Source organism: Haliotis rufescens, unplaced genomic scaffold (assembly GCF_023055435.1).
Source record: "Haliotis rufescens isolate VD_foot unplaced genomic scaffold, xgHalRufe1.0.p SCAF_5, whole genome shotgun sequence".
Lineage (NCBI taxonomy): Eukaryota > Metazoa > Mollusca > Gastropoda > Lepetellida > Haliotidae > Haliotis > Haliotis rufescens.
Window position 1 is genome coordinate 21,462,797 of NW_025964223.1, and position 17,873 is coordinate 21,480,669.

At 40.8% G+C, this 17,873-nt stretch overlaps 1 protein-coding gene across 1 annotated transcript; it reads left to right on the forward strand.

Moving 5' to 3' along the window:
* Positions 1–5,737: 5,737 nt before the first annotated feature.
* Positions 5,738–8,578, forward strand: LOC124113057 (defensin, isoforms B and C-like). Its single transcript, XM_046473306.2, has 3 exons — positions 5,738–5,864; positions 6,935–7,004; positions 8,370–8,578. The coding sequence occupies exons 1-3, from the start codon at positions 5,850–5,852 to the stop codon at positions 8,513–8,515; spliced, it is 231 nt and encodes a 76-aa protein (XP_046329262.1). The 5' UTR covers positions 5,738–5,849; the 3' UTR covers positions 8,516–8,578.
* Positions 8,579–17,873: the final 9,295 nt, after the last annotated feature.

The window sequence follows — 17,873 nt, forward strand, 5'->3', positions numbered from 1 at the left end:
CTTGTCTTTTGTTCTAATTGAATGCAGTAATAGGACAATGACATTGACGGGGTAGCCCTCTCAATCCCAGGTCTACTTCTTCAAAGCGGTTCTACACCCCTATCATCATCACTTTTATTGTTCGCGCACATGTAAGCTTTATCGAGGAGGGGCGACCGGCCTAGTGGTTAAACCGTTCGCTCGTCACGCCGAAGACCAGGGTTCGATTCCCGACATGGGTACAACGTGTGAAGCCCATTTCTGGTGTCCCCCGCCGTGATATTGCTGGAATATTGCTAACAGCGGCGTAAAACTATACTCGCTTTATCGATGAACTCATGATTGTATGTTGGGAAGCTGGTGGGCTCAGATAAGTACCCACCGATGAGTCAACCAACTCAGTCTCATTTGCTCAGTACTCAATACTACTATCTCAAAAGCCCACGTTAGAATTCAACACTTTACAAAGGCAGAATATCCATACTCGGCAACAATGGTTTTCTTTAGGTCGGAAAGTAGGATATTCATTTGGTATACGTAGCGTGAAAACAAAGCTTTTCTGCTCTGGTCTTCTTTGTGAGTTTAAATGAGTTTAAATGTTGCCTTCGCTGTTACAGGTCAGTGAAATAAGCAGGGGTCAGTGACCTTTGGAAAATTGAGAAACGTGCAGTGGTCAAGTACTTGTAGATTGTTGTTTGAACTAGGGACAATCCACTTTTCTATAACTAGTGTTTAAACAGTTATGCTCAACTGTGGCTCTTTTAGCATATTAATGGGTGGAATTGTGTGGATGGATTCTTGGTATTAAAATTAGTATGATATGTTAAAAAAAGCGACAAAGCCCTTTCCATATCCAATAGAAATCTCTGCATAAAGCAGAGTCGATTGTACGATTCCTACTATATCATGAGCATGTGTTTATGAATCGGTATCAAATAAGGTAGACACAATTTTATGGATAACAACTTCTTTCATACTGTAAAAAGCGACGTTTCGGTATAGATCCTTATACCGTTGTCAAGCAAGGCTGAGTTGTTATCCATAAAATTGTGTCTACCTTGTCATCCGTCAACTTCAAGTAATGCCTATCAATGCCTATCAAACAATTCACTATCAAATAGTTATGATACCAGGTGTTGGCGAAAAGGTGACCGTATCCTACCCCAAGCATACCTAAAACGGATTTATATGCTATTATGTATTTGGGGGATTAAAATTGTCTGGTTCTGTAGGGGCTTGCCCTCATTTCGCCTACACCTCATTTCGCCTACAATATTTCAAATGCTTAATTGCCTCACCCCTATTATATGAATGGGCATTGTCCATCTCAGGCTGTTAACTAATCCAAGCTCTCAGTTCATTATTTTAGAGGTAACACACCACTTGACTTATGTGCAGTCAGCTGTAAGTTTGTTTTGATAAGGGTGTAGGCGAAATGAGGACAGGCCTCTGTAATGTCATTCTTTAATTATGTGCTTCAAAATCGCTTTCCCTCTCTCACAAACATTACCGAACCATTGCGAGTTTTCCTGGAATGCGCGCATTAATATTTATTACGTCACAGGGTAAGTGATGTGTCAGTCGGACAGTGACAGTAGCAAATATAGTTCCAACTGAAATCTGTTTCTTATACAGCGGCGAAGCAACATATACGCAAAACAACAATTGTATTTAATTGCCTTTCGCGGCAATCCATCGGTCTGTCCGCTAGAGTAACTGCCCTTTGTCAAAGGGAAGCTACTCTAAACGATTTTGCGAGGGCACGAGGCCTAGCCAAGCGGGATCAGTAGCCATACCTCTGCGGCTTGGAACCTTCTCCACAAATTAAAATAGTTGGATTGGGCCGAAATATATTGAATTGTTACCTTGTTTGGTTTCGTCGCTGTGTGTACATCTGACTACACTTCTTAACGTTATGACAGGACAGACCGACTGTCAACAACGTCTGACCGTGGCCGTGATCTTTGACGTCACACTCCGTCGCAGTGGTGACTCAGCATAACACCACTGCCACAGGCTAATTTGCATATCACGTGACCGGACTTTTCTCTTGTTTGTAAACAAACGCGCTTTTTCAGAAATCAGTATAGAACAGACTAATGCAAGTATTTGGGGGCGCGTTACATATTGTTTTGCATAACTATATAGATATGCTACTACAACTGCGACAGTGAGTTGCATGACAATATATATTTATGCATCAAAGTGACCGTGTCGCTAGCTCTCCGTTGGGCTTCGATGACAGCACGTGGATCCGTACAACCAATGTAAACATAGGATAACTACGCAGAAACAAGTAGATTTTTACGTATTTGCATACTTTCTCAATGAAAGTTAACCATTCTTTGACATTTGTTTATGAAAATGTGTAGACTTGTCAAACATGAAACGGATGAAAAGCATATGCAATATCTTGAATGGACTGTGAAAGATGTGACGAATCGTCACATGGCGCTGGCCTGTGGCAGAGGTACTATGCTAGCTGGCTGCCGGCCGCATGGAACTCTGGGTAGGAGAGTGGTTTGATACCAGTTATCTCAAATGGGTTTCTCACCCACAGGTGTGTAAGAAATACACACACACCTCTGTGTTTTAGCAGATCCGTGTCACATACCTCTATTCCATGAACAAGAGACGATTGAAACAAAAAAATATTGATTCCTCGTTAAACAGCTATATGACGGTTGGTACAGCTAAAATCACACACGCAAAGATATTCAATTAATTATTTTGAAATTTGTAACAGAAAACTCTCGCTCTCACATACAGTACAAAAAAGGAAGCAGTCGTTTACATATCAGCATTAAATACTTACAGAAGTGTTAATGGAAAATAAATGCAATAAATATTAGGGGTTTTAAACAATGTAAATAGGTGACGTATACATATTCTGCCTTATTTAATCTGTAAGGGGGCCCGTGAAGATCCGGGGTAGAGTAGGTCTTCAGCAACCCATTCTTGACGTAAAAGGCAACTATGCTTGTCGTAAGAGGCGACTAACGGGATCGGGTGGTCAGGCTCGCTGACTTGGTTCATGCATGTCATCGATCCCAATAGCGTTGATCGATGCTCATGATATTAATCATTGGATTGTCTGGTCCAGACTCGATTATTTACAGATCGCCGTCATATAGCTGAAATATTGCCGAGTGCGGCGTAAAACAACAAACCAAACAAAAAAACAACCATTATTAATAAATCCCGTTGTGGCTACCACAGTGTGTTTTTATACACTGGCTATCCTGGTTTAATTATTTCAGACTTAAAATTATATCATTTCCAGCCCAGTAAGGAATATCAAATATTACCTTTCACATACAGGTTTGCATAATTTGAATACCAAAACTAGTATGTACTTACACTCATTCTGTTTTGCCTGAATACAAGGTAATCCAGTGTCGTGTTTTTTATAACGAATCCATGTTATCGAGCAGTGATCCACGGCAACAGATCAGGGTGATCTCATAACACCTGTTACACCTGTATTTAACCCAGGAAAAAAACTCTCTCTCTCTCTCTCTCTCTCTCTCTCTCTCTCTCTCTCTCTCTCTCTCTCTCTCTCTCTCTCTCTCTCTCTCTCTCTCTCTCTCTCTCTCTCTCTCTCTCTCTCTCTCTCTCTCTCTCTCTCTCTCTCTCTCTCTCTCTCTCTCCAGAGTCCAGACTTAAAGATCATACATCTAAACGTACGCAGGGTTTAAAGTTTGAATACAGTGCATTATGAGAATGAAGTGTCACTTAAGATACTTTGAATTCGGTCCATATGTTCATCCTACGTTCTGGTAGATTTGCACTTATGTGACAACTTTAGATGTCATTCATACTTTAAGACAAGTATTATGTATTAAATAGTTGACTGGTTTTCTTAATAATTGAACACTTACAATCTACATGTACCACTGTATGACAATAGATATAAAATTATTTCATGTATGTGTATGTGTGTGTGTGTTTGGTGTGTATATGTGTGTGTGTGTGTGTGTGTGTACACTTGTAAGTGTGTCATACTGTATATATGCGCGTGTTTTATATACTTATAATTTCTATGCACTGTACATTTATTCTACACTATTATTATGTCATTATTCACATATTACAATGTAATAGATTGTATGTAGGAGAAGGCCTCGTACGTGTATCACTTGTGCCTAATCCATTTGATTTTCGCAATAAAATATGTTCAAATCCAAGCAGATCAATACTATGCAAGAAGAGGCAAAAGAGTAAAAAAATCAAAGCCACAAGACCTCATCATAATCATACGAAATCTCCTCTGAAAGCAGAGCCCACTGTACGATTCCGACTATCATAAGCATGTGTTTGTGAATCACAATCAAATAGGGGTGATACCAGGACCAGGTGTTCGCGAAAAGATGAGTGTATCCGGTGGCAAGTCAATTGTTCATCTGAAATGACACGGAAACGTATGGTACTAGTGGAAATAGGGAATTGCATCGGACATCATTTTGGTCACTGATGCGTCACATTTGGAAATATCCTCCACATGACTACCATAAAACTTAATAACATTTTACTAAGGCCTTGAGGGTTGAGTCGGATGATGCTCTCAGAAATCTCCGTAGAACGGAGGCCTAATGGTGCCACTTTGGTACCATACCTTTTTTAATCGAAATTTGAAATAAACTTGAAATAACGAGAAAAATAATCGAAATAACCTTTAAAAAAATCAAAATTTCGATAAAATAATTGAAATGACGAGAAAATAATAGAAGTAAGGAGAAAAAAAATCGAAATTTAAATTTTTCAAATAATCTCAAAGTAACGAGAAGATAATTGAAATAGCGAGAAATTTCGATTTGAAAAAAATAATTTATGATACCACCGTGGCATCATTAGGCTTTCGTACGATTGTACCTCAAACGTTGTGAAAGTTAGACACCAAAGGCTGGAGCTGTGTGTGTGTGCGTACAATAAAAACAATATCTGACCATGAGCTCGTGTTTGTGTCATGATCGGAAAATTACCGGAACCTGGTGACCGATTAAAAGATGTCTATTGATTAATTGGCGGAAACACCACAGGAGATGTCATGCCGCTGTCATTGTCCTATTGATTTCCTGCTTGTTTGCGCCGACACTCCGACTGTCTGTCTCCATCGTTTAATATTATAACCATCAAATCAAAGTTTGACTTTGGTATAACTTTCGAAGGTTTTGGGGATGCCTTTTTTCTTTATAACAATACTGCTCTCTGTCGCTCAGAATGTTTTTGTATAGATCTAAATGTGACGGTTTCACGGGTCTCTTTTATTTCTAGTTCTAGGGATGGTGTACGTGAAAGGTAACTGCGTGTTAGGTAGGGGGAATTTACGTTTCAAGGTTTTACATTTGTAATGAAAAATAAGAAAGATTCCAGTAGTCAACGATAAACTTTGTCATTGCCAATCCAAGCAAAAAATCCGAAGGAACAGATCAGCAAGAAGGGGAGTTCAGTTGGCACCCATGGGGATGCCTACTTCTTGCCTAAATGCCCTGTCCCCAAATCTAACATAGGCGTTATCTACGAGGAAGTCCAGCAATTAATAAAACCATGCAGGTAATGAGGTCGTGACAAAAACACTGCTCTCATCTGCCAGTAATGTTTACTGCTGTTGATCTTATCGTTTGCTTACACAACAGACTGAAAGGTCAGAACTTGCTTGCATTGCACATCTGTCATCCAATCAGTCTTGTCAGCAGTTCCTTGTTAGTGTTACATATAGTTTTGAGATTCTGTGTTATACAATTATCCTGACCTGATATATCCCGTTATTGTGTCAACAGCTTGTGTCAAACATATGTCATTTCCTTCACACTTTGTATACATAAAAACTCGACCTCTACCATCACTGGACACTGTGAAGCAACTCCCGAATGAACAAGGCAATCGTAAGTAAACACAATTTCAACGTTTCCTTTGTATGATCTAGTTAGATAATTAATTCTAATAAAGAGGTTGTTCATCCATACATTCTTATCCTTTCTTATGTTGTTAGTTCTTCAGTTTTAGTTATATTTAAATCCTGAAATGCATGGCCTTTGTTTGAAAGTTGCCACACATGCGAGGGAGACATTTCCAACGTGTGTTAGCGCGGCGATCATGTGACCTGAGAAGGCTACTGCACTCATTCCTGTGTTGATAAAACATTTTGGGAAATTTTATTTTAATGGGAATTTGATATGTTTGCCATTCTAAGAACAATCTCTTTAAAGTCAGACCCTAGTTCTCGCTACCGCTAAACAAAGACCTGAAGACTTCCCATTAGGGGTCACGTCAGAACGACCTTTCATCGGACCAACCAGTGCGTCGCTTACCAGATTATGAAAGTGACAGTCGGAATGTGATTTCTAATCATGCGATCTCGAAAACTTTAACACGGGGTATTCCGAACGATAGTTACGGGTTTAACGACTGAATCCTTACAATCTAGACAATATATTAGCCATTCCAGAATGTTTTTTGCTCAGGTTTCAAATTTGTAATCGAGAATGTGTCAAAATATGTTTCGAAGCGTAGTCGCCAAGTTGAAATTTGTGCTGTACAGCACGAGAAAGCTGCCTTCTGATTGGTCATTCCTTTGGTCGGTCAAAGTTCTCGCAAGGTCGGTCTGACGTGACCCGTAATGGGATGTCCTCAGATCTTTGTTTAGCGGTAGCGAGAACTAAGATCTGATTTAAATGAGATTGTTCTAAGAAAGAAATGATAATTTGCTGCCACTGTGTTGCTGCCTCGAATCAAAGTATTCTTAAACGTCAACGATATGTGTATGCATTAGAAGCTATTCCCTCTAAATCCCCTCTGGGTCCCCTCTGGATCCACGCATGTGGACTGGTACCCTGTCGCCAGTAACTGCACACAGTTTGTGCAGCGTGCGCAACAGAGGCAGGGGACTAGTCTACAGCGTATGCAGTGAAGAGTAGTCTCCCTTTTACTCAATGACGTCATACATTGTTTTCAGATGCAAATCTTCGCTCTCTCCGTGGTTCTGCTACTTCTTGGCGCATGCTCAGTTGAATCCGCCAGAATAGGTGAGACGTTGTGACCCCAACAAATTATTGTTTGTGTGTTGTTTAACGTAGCAATAGTCTAGCTATATGATGGCGGTCTGTAAGTAATCGAGTCTGGACCAGAAAATCAAGTGATTGATACCATGAGCATCGGCCTACGTTATTAAAAATAATTTAATTCTCTCGATCTAGAACGTGCTCTCCTCAAGTACCGTATACTAAAGAAATGTTTAATTGAAATTATAATATTATGTTTTATACAGGTGTTCGCCTTCTATTTGAAAACTTGACGACCTTGGTGAACCCGCGTTGACCAATGTTAGCACATGTTAAAGGATTTACGTCATACTTCGGTTGACCACAGTTGCGCTTCCATGTATAACTTCTGAACACTTGTTGTGCAGTCCTTTTGTTGTCACCAAAGGACGGGGTAGCGATACGTCTTCAGTTTCAATAATCAAATACCTGAGTAAGCTAATTTTTCATCTGCGTATAATTTCAGAGGCATGTGTTTTAACAAAACTAGCTAATTAATGACAGGTTGCATGGATTACAATTCTTTGAGTGAAACCTTAGAATTATGACTATATTCAACTTTTAAAACTTCCTGTAAAAACGGTATCCATTAATTCATAAACGAAGGCTGTAGCTTAACCAGGTGAAATTGGGTTTAAAGTCGCGTCCAAGATTGTTGCACTTATATAGCGACGTGCATGTACGTGTGTGGCTGCTTGTACTAGTCCGGAGTAGCCCACTGAGATACTATGCCGCAGTTTAACATGAATACCCCACTCAGACACAGCATACTTACTCCGAGCTGACCAGTCCTTGTTTTAGCACCTTAATACCGAACGCCAGACAGGGTAACAACAAGTACCATTTTAAACCTCTTTTTGTATGGCGCGGCCGGGGATCGAACCCCGGACCTTCCGCTTTCCGGGCGGACGCTCTACCACTAGACCACGGAGGCGGTCGCTGAAGTGTAAGGATGTAAAGAAATATAGTAAGATAAGGTTGTAGTTGAGTGGCGACTACTCTAACTTGTTTATCCAGAAATTGTTGTACTATATAATTTAAGCTAGGATTAATAACATACAGCGCTTACACATGGATTTTAAACAAAACGTCATGCTATTAAGAATGGTTACAATATGGTAGAAGTTAGCGATAGTTTCGTAACCTTTCATGTATAGAAATTGCATTTGATAATTATGTGAATCGGCACTCAAAAATTCTGTTAGAAAAAGGCAACGAAATCCTAAACTAATAATGCTTCTTTTGAATGAAATTAACAACCGATCAACGCTAATAATGCTTCTTTTGAATGAAATTAACAAGCGATGAACTCTAATAACGCTTCTTTTGATCATTGATGTTTTATTACAGAGAAACGTGTCACATGTGACATTCTGGCTCAGCTGAACATAATGGGCAACTCCGTTGGTAGCGCCGCCTGTGCAGCCCATTGTCTGTGGAAGGGATACAGGGGAGGCTCCTGTAACAGCCAAGATGTCTGTGTCTGTCGCAGATAGATGACACAAAACTGAAACTGCACATGCGCACCAAGGCGTAATAAAATCAAACAGTTGCATTAATGTGTCTTTTGTTCTAATTGAATGCAGTAATAGGACAATGACATTGACGGGGTAGCCCTCTCAATCCCAGGTCTACTTCTTCAAAGCGGTTCTACACCATTCTCAACATCATACGTTTACATACTACTCAAGACATTCACGTAGAAACTCACAACTTGTATCACAAATGAAAATACCAAAAGAATGCTGAATTATTACTTTTATTGTTCGCGCACATATACGCTTTATCGAGGAGGGGCGGCCGGGTAGCCTTGTGGTTAAACCTTTCGCTCGTCACGCCGAAGACCAGGGTTCGATTCCCGACATGGGTACAACGTGTGAAGCCCATTTCTGGTGTCCCCCGCCGTGATATTGCTGGAATTTTGCTAAAACCGGCGTAAAACTATACTCACTTTATCGATGAAGTCATGATTGTACGTTGGGAAGATGGTGGGCTCGGATAAGTACCCACAGATGAGTAAACCCACTCAGTCTCATTTGCTCAGTACTCAAATCTACTATCTCAAAAGCCCACGTTAGAATTCAACACTCTACAAAGGCAGAATATCCATACTCGGCAACAATGGTTTTCTTGAGGTCGGAAAGTAGGATATTCATTTTGTAGCGTGAAAACAAAGCTTTTCTGCTCTGGTCTTCTTTGTGGGTTTAAATGTTGCCTCTAAGAACATGGTAAAAGGCCATGAAATCAACCATGGGTTGTTGATTGAGAAGTTAACAACCTCACATAGCAGGAATTTAGAAGGATTCTTTTGTGGCGGACATTAGTAGATGACATGGAGGTATATCCATAAACAAACTTGAGGCAATTGAGCAAACTGTTTCGCTGTTACAGGTCAGTGAAAAAAGCAGGGGTCAGTGACCTTTGGAAAATTGACTGCCTTGAGAAACGTGCAGTGGCCAAGTACTTGTAGATTGTTGTTTGGACTAGGGACAATCCACTTTTCTATAACTAGTGTTTAAACAGTTATGCTCAACTGTGGCTCTATTAGCATATTAATGGGTTGAATTGTGTGGATGGATTCCTGGTATCAAAATTAGTATGAGATGTAAATAAAGCGACAAAGCCCTTTCCATATCCAATAGAAATCTCTGCATAAAGCAGAGTCGATTGTACGATTCCTACTATATCATGAGCATGTGTTTATGAATCGTTATCAAGTAAGGTAGACACAATTTTATGGATAACAACTTCTTTCATACTGTAAAAAGCGACGTTTCGGTATAGATCCTTATACCGTTGTCAAGCAAGACAGTTGTTATCCATAAAATTGTGTCTACCTTGTCATCCGTCAACTTCAAGTAATGCCTATCAATGCCTATCAAACAATTCACTATCAAATAGTTATGATACCAGATGTTGGCGAATAGGTGAGCGTATCCCAACTCAACCTGTAAGGGACTAATTTATTCCCAAACAATATATTTGTGAAATATCAATTATACAAATGCTGTTGTATTATATTTCCAACATATATTTTGTATTCAGCTACATGTCTTTACTTGAGTTCATGATCGAGACTTGACCAGCCAAACCAGTACTTCATACTGTAAGCAACAACTAGGACCACGTGCAACAACAAATTTACAGCGTGACATCTTTGGACTCAGTTGTACTAGAGTCAGATTTCCCGTAAGATGTTACATTAATCATTGTGATTAACACAGGGATGAAGGGTATACATTTGCACATAAGGTATATTTTAGTTTTAGTGCAGCAACTTGCCGAGTTCCAGTATCACAGCATCCAAAGGTCTTGTGATTAAATGTGGTTTAAGAATGTTCAGTGATCATAGGAGATGCTGTAGTTGTATGAACAAAGAAACAAATAACAAAAACTAAACAATTAAAAAAACAAGATAATTTTCCCTCTCTCCTAAAAGTTAAAAAAATCACATTATTTGAACCCCCTCCTCCAGAGATCCCCTCACTCGAAACCAACTGTCTTTTGAAATTTGATGTAGTCCCACTGTAGGGTAGACACCTTTTATTTAAATTCGGAACCGAGTGCTCTGAGGGTCACATGTAGTATAAATGTAACAAATATTACTTACGTTCAAGATTAAAATACTCCTTGCCTCGACTAGTCCCAAACACATAGCTGTCCAAACAAAAGTTGACAAATAACTCTCGAAACTGAGTCTGTGAAAAGCCTTAATATTTTAAAGAGGTTTCAGTAGGAAAAAGGCATATCTCTTTAAACCAATAAGAATCAAGCATTCTTCAATGTCATGGTAGAATGTGAATTGATGTAGTCATACCTGGTACCGGAGATCACCTAAAGTCTGCTCTTGAAACCTCAACACTGGCAGGCACCGTGTCAACCTCTACCCAGGAGGCCTCTGGAGGGATCCTATCCATTTTCAGGCGCTTTCCTGCAAGACTTTCTTCGCGATGTCTTTGCTCGGGTACTCCACCAAGGGTTCTCTATCACTGGCAGCGTTTGTATTCTGCTAGCGCTGCGCATCCTTCCTCCGTGACAGGGATGAGCTCTCAGGGGTGGTGTTTCTGCCTGCCTCTTCTCAAAGGATGGGAGTGAAGTGGCGTGGAGAGTGTCTCTCAGACGGCCCAATCATTGCTTGGCTTGGGGAGGTTCTGTAACCAGAGCAGCGTCCAGGGCACGAGTAAGGGAGTCCACTCTCTGTGGATGTGGGGTAGCTCTGACATCGATACGAGTCTTTCCCTCTGCCTTGATGCGCCGTCTTTGGCTGGAGTCTGATCCTGAAGTAGACCAAGGAAAGGTCTGTGTCACCGTCAACATTGTTGCAAAGACGTGTGATGAACATTTTTCGCGCTTGGTGACGTCTTGTGATGATCAGGTCCACCTGGTACCAGTGTTTGGTCCAGGGGCGTCTCCAGGACACCTTGTGCTGAGACTTGGTCTGGAAGAAGGAACTGTCGATGCAAATGTGTTGTGTGTGCACACCTTGAGAAGTCGTCCATTTCGTTCATCTTGGCAATTCCATATTGTCCCAGACAGCAGCGCCAGGAGTCAGGACCAACTCTTGCATTGACGTCGCCAAGCAGTGTGGAGCAGAGGGTGGGAGCATACACATTGTGGATGTGAAGTGTCAGGGGTGAAAAATTCTCTCTTCCACCTCGCCAAGCTCTATCATTCCGGGCAGTGACATTAAAGCCGACGCATGCTCTCTGGTTTTATCGGTAACCTTTCCCTGCTACAAGAACATGTAGTTTCTCTCACACAGAGTACCAGGCGCGTTGCCTGCAACGATGTCCACTTGCAGTCTTCGAGTTCATTGTTGATGACAGAGGTCTTGCGTACATCACTGAAAACTGGACCGTCCACCAACAGTCCGATCGTTAGGGTGCAAACATTCCAGAATCGCAACCTAACAGCTGGCTTCTTGAGTTTCTTCCTTTCTTTCTTTGTTCTCTGTTTCCCTGTCAAAGGTGAGGTACAATGGGGTCGCGATCAAGATGGTTGACTTCTAAATCGACGACCATGCACGTGGGTTTGTGGCTTCTTGTACTAGTCCGGACTTATGCCTGCGTCATTGTGATAGCCCACCCAAAAACCATGCTTCAGTTTTACATGTATACCCCACCCACACAGTATGCTGACTCTGACTCTGAGCCGACCAGTCCATGTTTTATCTCCTTGATGTGGAGTGCGAGAGAGAGTAATAAGAGGACCATCTTTGACGTCTTTTGGTATGATAAAGGAAAGTAACATTAACGCTTCACATTACAAAAAATTGTTGATCTTTATACAGAATGTCTACGAAGAAAGCCATGTAATGTGTGCGCAGGTAACCGCCATTACTACAATGCTAGATGTTGATGTCCCCAAGTGTGATGTCAAAAAGGGTCTGTCCCTTTCCTTTCCAACCCCTTCTTATTACAATCAAATCTGTACTGTGATTTCATCTGCCATTATCTGCGCGAGTTGCGTCCTGGAGGTGTGCCAGAAACCTATGATCGTGGGTTCGTTCTGATTATTTCTATTGGTTTGTCAGCACCATACCCGTGCTCCTGGGTTCCCCTAAATGGAAAACGTCAAAGACCTGCATCACTTCCCTCTCATGCCAAGTTGAGACGTGTGAAATGACTGAAATACTGTTCAAAGGAGTATTAAAGCAAACGCACTCCATTTCAATTACTTGTTTGTAACATAACGGTCAGTCAAACTAAGGATAAGATATATATAGCTGAACAACTTCTTTATTACAATTAGGAGAGACGTTTCGGTGTAGGTTCTAACACTGCTATCAAGCTAGTGAATATGTAAATGCCTCTCAAAGAAGTTATAACGTTCAGTCGGTTGCAAATTCAACTCCATTTAAAGCGCCTAGCAGTGGAGAGCTGTAACTGGTAGCAGCGATAGTACAGAGAGCTTGCAGTCATATCAGGGTTTCTTCAACTGGTGAATGAAGGAGCAGAGCAAGTAGCAGCACGAAAACGTCATTGCAAAGAATAAAGAAGTGGTTATCCGCAAAGAAATAAAAAGATATTGGATGAAGTGCCGTTTATTGAACATCAAAGACTTCATTTGTGGGACTATTGCATTTGTTGTAGAGCTCTTTCAGTCCAAACTGAAGAGTGTCGGACCCTGGCCATATCAACTATAGATACTCTCACACTAACAACTACGAGGGCTGGTCAAAAAGTTCGAAGCCTGACTAACTTTCAACTATGGTTACTAAGTAAACTAGTCAATGCAGTACTTTGTTTGTGTAGTTCATAGTTCAAGTGTATTTGGTGCCAAAGTTTCTAAATTCTGATCTTACGGAAACAAGAAGTGACATTGCCAGAGAAAATGTAGAACTAATTGAGGAGGATTTCGTCAAACTCAAACAGAGATTATAATGGGTGATGAAACATTGGTCTACCACTATGACCCCGAGTCAAAACGTCAATCCTTGGAATGGCACCATTCCACTTCCCCGGGACAAAAGAAATTCAAGTCTTCAAGATCAGTGAAGAAAGTTTTGGCTACTGTATTCTGGGATGCAAAGGGTGTGATCCTTGTTGATTACTTAGAAAGTCCAAAGACGATTACCGGTGCCAACTATATGCTGATTTTCATCATCGCTTAAGAAAGAAAAGTGGCGAGGAATGCTGACTGCTTGAGTTCTACTACTTAATCACAATGCCTTTTCTCATACCTCTCGACTTGCTGTGCGACATTGTGGGTTCTAAGAGCTTCCTCACCCTCCATACTCGCCAGACCTGGCACCAAGTGATTTTTCCCCACCTGTTTCCTAACTGAAAGAACATCTTCGTGGAAAGCGCAATAACGACACCGATGACCTCAATGCTGCCGTGATTTTTTTTTTCTGGGTGGCTTCAGAAAACTTTCTCACTGGAATTGAAAAGCTTCACTATACTAGTGTATTGAAAAGCAGGGAAATTATGTTGAAAAATAAAATAAAAATAATTGTTGGTTTTGTTTATTAGGCTTAAAACCTTTTGACCAGACCCCGTACCATCTTCCTCCTTCCATGACCACTAAATAGTGAAATCACTTGACATTGATGCCTATAGATCTGTAGAATAGTGACAATGTTTATTGTTGTTGCAGTGATAGATCAGACCAGCCAAAAAAGGGCATCTTTCAGTCCAACGTAACCGCCATAACTTGGTGTACAAACTGTTTTGTCCAAAATTCAATGCAGTTCGTCGAAATTGTTGAAAAGAAAATTAACTTCAAAATGAACTATTAGTGAATGAAAAACAAACAAGTTTTATCTTCGGAGAACTTTGAGTTGGGTGTTTGTTCATTACACCCCTGTGTTCATAACCCAAACCAATATTTGGAGTAATAGTCGTAAACAGCAAACAACATTAGTGTCAGCAGTCGTATCCGTTTGTATATGGAAAACGTCTTCATCCTCCAAACAGCTGTCAATACATGGGTTACATCTTCCTGGGGCAACACTTGAATGTAAAACAGTCTGCCGTAAACAAATCTGTGAAATGGAATTATACTGATGGAAACGAATGAGGGATAGACAAAAATTATCGTGAAATAGGCTTTACTGTCAATAGCGAGCATTCAAACACGTCAGAATTATATGTTGAGACAAGGCTGGGAACCCATGACAGCATATTATTTTACTGTGTCTAAAACTAAGTTTCCATCAGAATCTATTGACAAGATTGCCATACATCATACAATTTGAGCTTAAAAGCAGACAAAAGTGTGTTTTGAATAACATAAATCAAACTTTCTCAGTGACCTGGGGTTAGAGTCTCCATTGGTTAGTTAGGTTTAATGGTTCTTTGAACATTATTTCAGTCATATCGATGTCGGCTTGATGTGGGAGGAGAGCCAGAAGTGATGCAGGTCCCAGACCTTTACCACTTTAGTGAAACAACTGAGCATAGGCATGGTGTTTGAAAACCAAGAAACATTATCAGGGCGTACTGTAATTCGAACCCACGGGCAGTTTTCAGGCACACCCAAGGGATGCAACTCTGCACAGCAACTCGCGCCACTTTAGACTGGGCCACCGCTGACCCTCTCTTTAAACAAAGACCTGCATATATACATGAAGTTGAGGTGAAATGGGGTTTAACGTTGCGTCCAAGATTATTGCACTGATATAGCGACGTGCATGTACGTGTGTGTGTTTGTGTGGCTGCTTGTACTAGTCCGGACTGATGCCGATTTATAGTGCTAGCTCACTGATATACCATGCCGCAGTTTAACATGAATACCCCACTCAGACACAGTATACTGACTCCGAGCCGACCAGTCCTTGTTTTAGCCCCTTAATGACGACGCCAGACAGGGTAACAACAAGTACCATCTTTTGACGTCTTTTGGTATGACGCGGCCGGGGATTGAACCCTGGACCTTCCGCTCTACCACTAGACCACGGAGGCGGTCATATATACATGAAAGTTCAACTTACAAAGATGAAGACAGACATCTGTATCAGCATCTCTTGCTTTATTTCACCAGAGACAATGCTGCACAGTCACAACTGTCACGAAATTTACTGAATAAAAATACTCTATAAATTAAGTCACAGGTTCATCTCAAAATGAAACAATAATCACAAACTTTCAACAGCTGAACATCACACATGACAGTCATTTATGTTGGATCAAACTGCTCTGTTGATTGGATGTATAATTTTCCCATGATTTGTGACTAGCACAATGGCTATCCAGTTTCATCATTACATCATAATCCTCGAGAAACAAGTCCTTTATCATGTTAATGCACTTTGTGAACTTTAACAAAGCTTGGTCCATCATATCAGACCTGATTTGCAGCTATGAGTGGGTGAGTTTCACACCACTTTTAGCAATATTACTGTATTACAGCAATATCACACAGGACACTAGAAATGGACTTCACACTTTGTATCGATGTGGGAAATTGAACCTGGGCTTTCTCCTTCCGCGTGAGGAGAAAATGCTTAAACCACTAGGCTACACTGGTTGACACAGGTTTCTGAGTGAGTGAGTGGGCGAGTTGGGTTTAACGCCGCTTTTAACAGTATTCCAGTTATATTGCGGCATGTCAGCTTAATGTGGGAGGAAAGCCTGATGTGATGCAGGTCTCAGACGTTTACCACTTCGGTGAAACCCACGAGCACGTGTATGGTGCTGACAAACCTAGAAACATAATCGGGGCGAACCGGGATTCAAACCCAATATCATTGGTTTCTGGCGTGTCCAAGGGATGCAACTCTGCACAGCGAATGGCGGCGCCTTAGACGACTGGGCCACCCGTGCTGAAATAAAGGGAGTACCTATCCCATCCCTGTCATGACAAAGTGTACTACAATACTCCATCAATATTCTTCTACATAAATCTCAAGTCTTAGCTGTGTCATGGATATTGTGCAGCAGCTCCTGAAAATGATGGTCATGGTATTAGACAAGAGTGAGTGAGTGAATGCTGTTTATCGCCAGTCAATATTACAGCTAAATAACAACAACATGACAATATCAACAATATGGACCAGGCAAACTAGTGATTGAAAGTGTGAGCAAATGATCAATGTCATTGAGGTAGCACTAAGTAACCGTCTGACCACCCAGTCTACTCATCTGTAACAACAAGCGTGAAGTACTGGGATTCGAGTCCTTTGTCCCAGGACGACCAGGAGCTACTGCTGTAAGCTGTGTAGTTTGAAATGATGACCAGTACAAGAGCCATATGAGGTTTGTTGTTGCGGTTTCCCTGGGAGTGTGTGGACCTATTTGGAACGGTATGTACACCACCACTGACACAAACATATGAAACAGAAATCCTAAATTGTTCATATTATCCTCTAATTTATTGTATCCAGACCCACCAAGATACTCCACAAAATCATGACACAAGCTTCTAACTTAGGAATGTGGTATTATCCTGATTACTGATAGATAAAAGATTTCTCTGTAGATTTCAGGACTGAAAACTTCAGGGATTGAGTAAGTTAGGTTTAATGCCGCTTTGAACAGTATTCCAGTTATATCACAGTGTGGCGGCTTAATGTGGGAGGAAAGCCTGAAGCGATGCAGGTCTCAGACCTTTACCACTTTGGTGAAACCCATGAAAATGGGAATGGCAGTGGGAAACCTAGAAAAATTATCAGGGTGAACCGGGATTTGAACCTATGATCACAGGTTTCTGGTATGCCCAAGGGATGCAACTCTGCACAGAAAATCATGGCGCCTCAAATTATTGGGCTAACCAGCCTCCACTGGCAACGTAAAACTCCCATGTCATTGCATAACGAGATGAAAACTTTACTGTTATGTTTCTTATGAGTCGGTGCTCCAGATAAGCTGTTATCTAAACTGAGGCACTTTGAAAATGCATATTCGATTTTTTGTAATATTTAGCAATACGGCTACAAAAATCAAATTTAGTCCTGGATATTTAGGTAGAGATAAGCAAACACAACTATGTCATTGTAGGGGTTCAAATCTCATTTGATGTGTTTAGAGAAGGACATGAGCACACAAAAAAATCTTTTCTGATTTTGAGTAGAAGCTGAATTACGCATTCTCATTTCAGGACATGTAAAATATTCAAAATTAGTCACGATGATTAAATTCACACTTTGGCTAGCTACATAAAAATATGCCAAATAGGATAACAAAACTGAATAATTTTCAGACAAGCAGCAATTTCTAACCTTGAAATGTACATAGTAAGTGCAATAACAGAAAATCACAGGTATATCGCCAGTACCATGAAGCATGGCTCTCCAGATTGGTGGAACTCCTGTGGTCATAGCAACATCACATTAAGTGTTGGCATGTTGAAACAAAGGTTTGGAACAGCTCCAAAAATTATTTCCTTTTTTACCCAAATATAAGTAATTTCTGG

Coding starts and splice junctions, on each gene's coding strand:
- LOC124113057 (XM_046473306.2), top strand. Junction 7,005..8,369: donor AGTTGAATCCGCCAGAATAG/GTGAGACGTTGT, acceptor GTTTTATTACAG/AGAAACGTGTCACATGTGAC.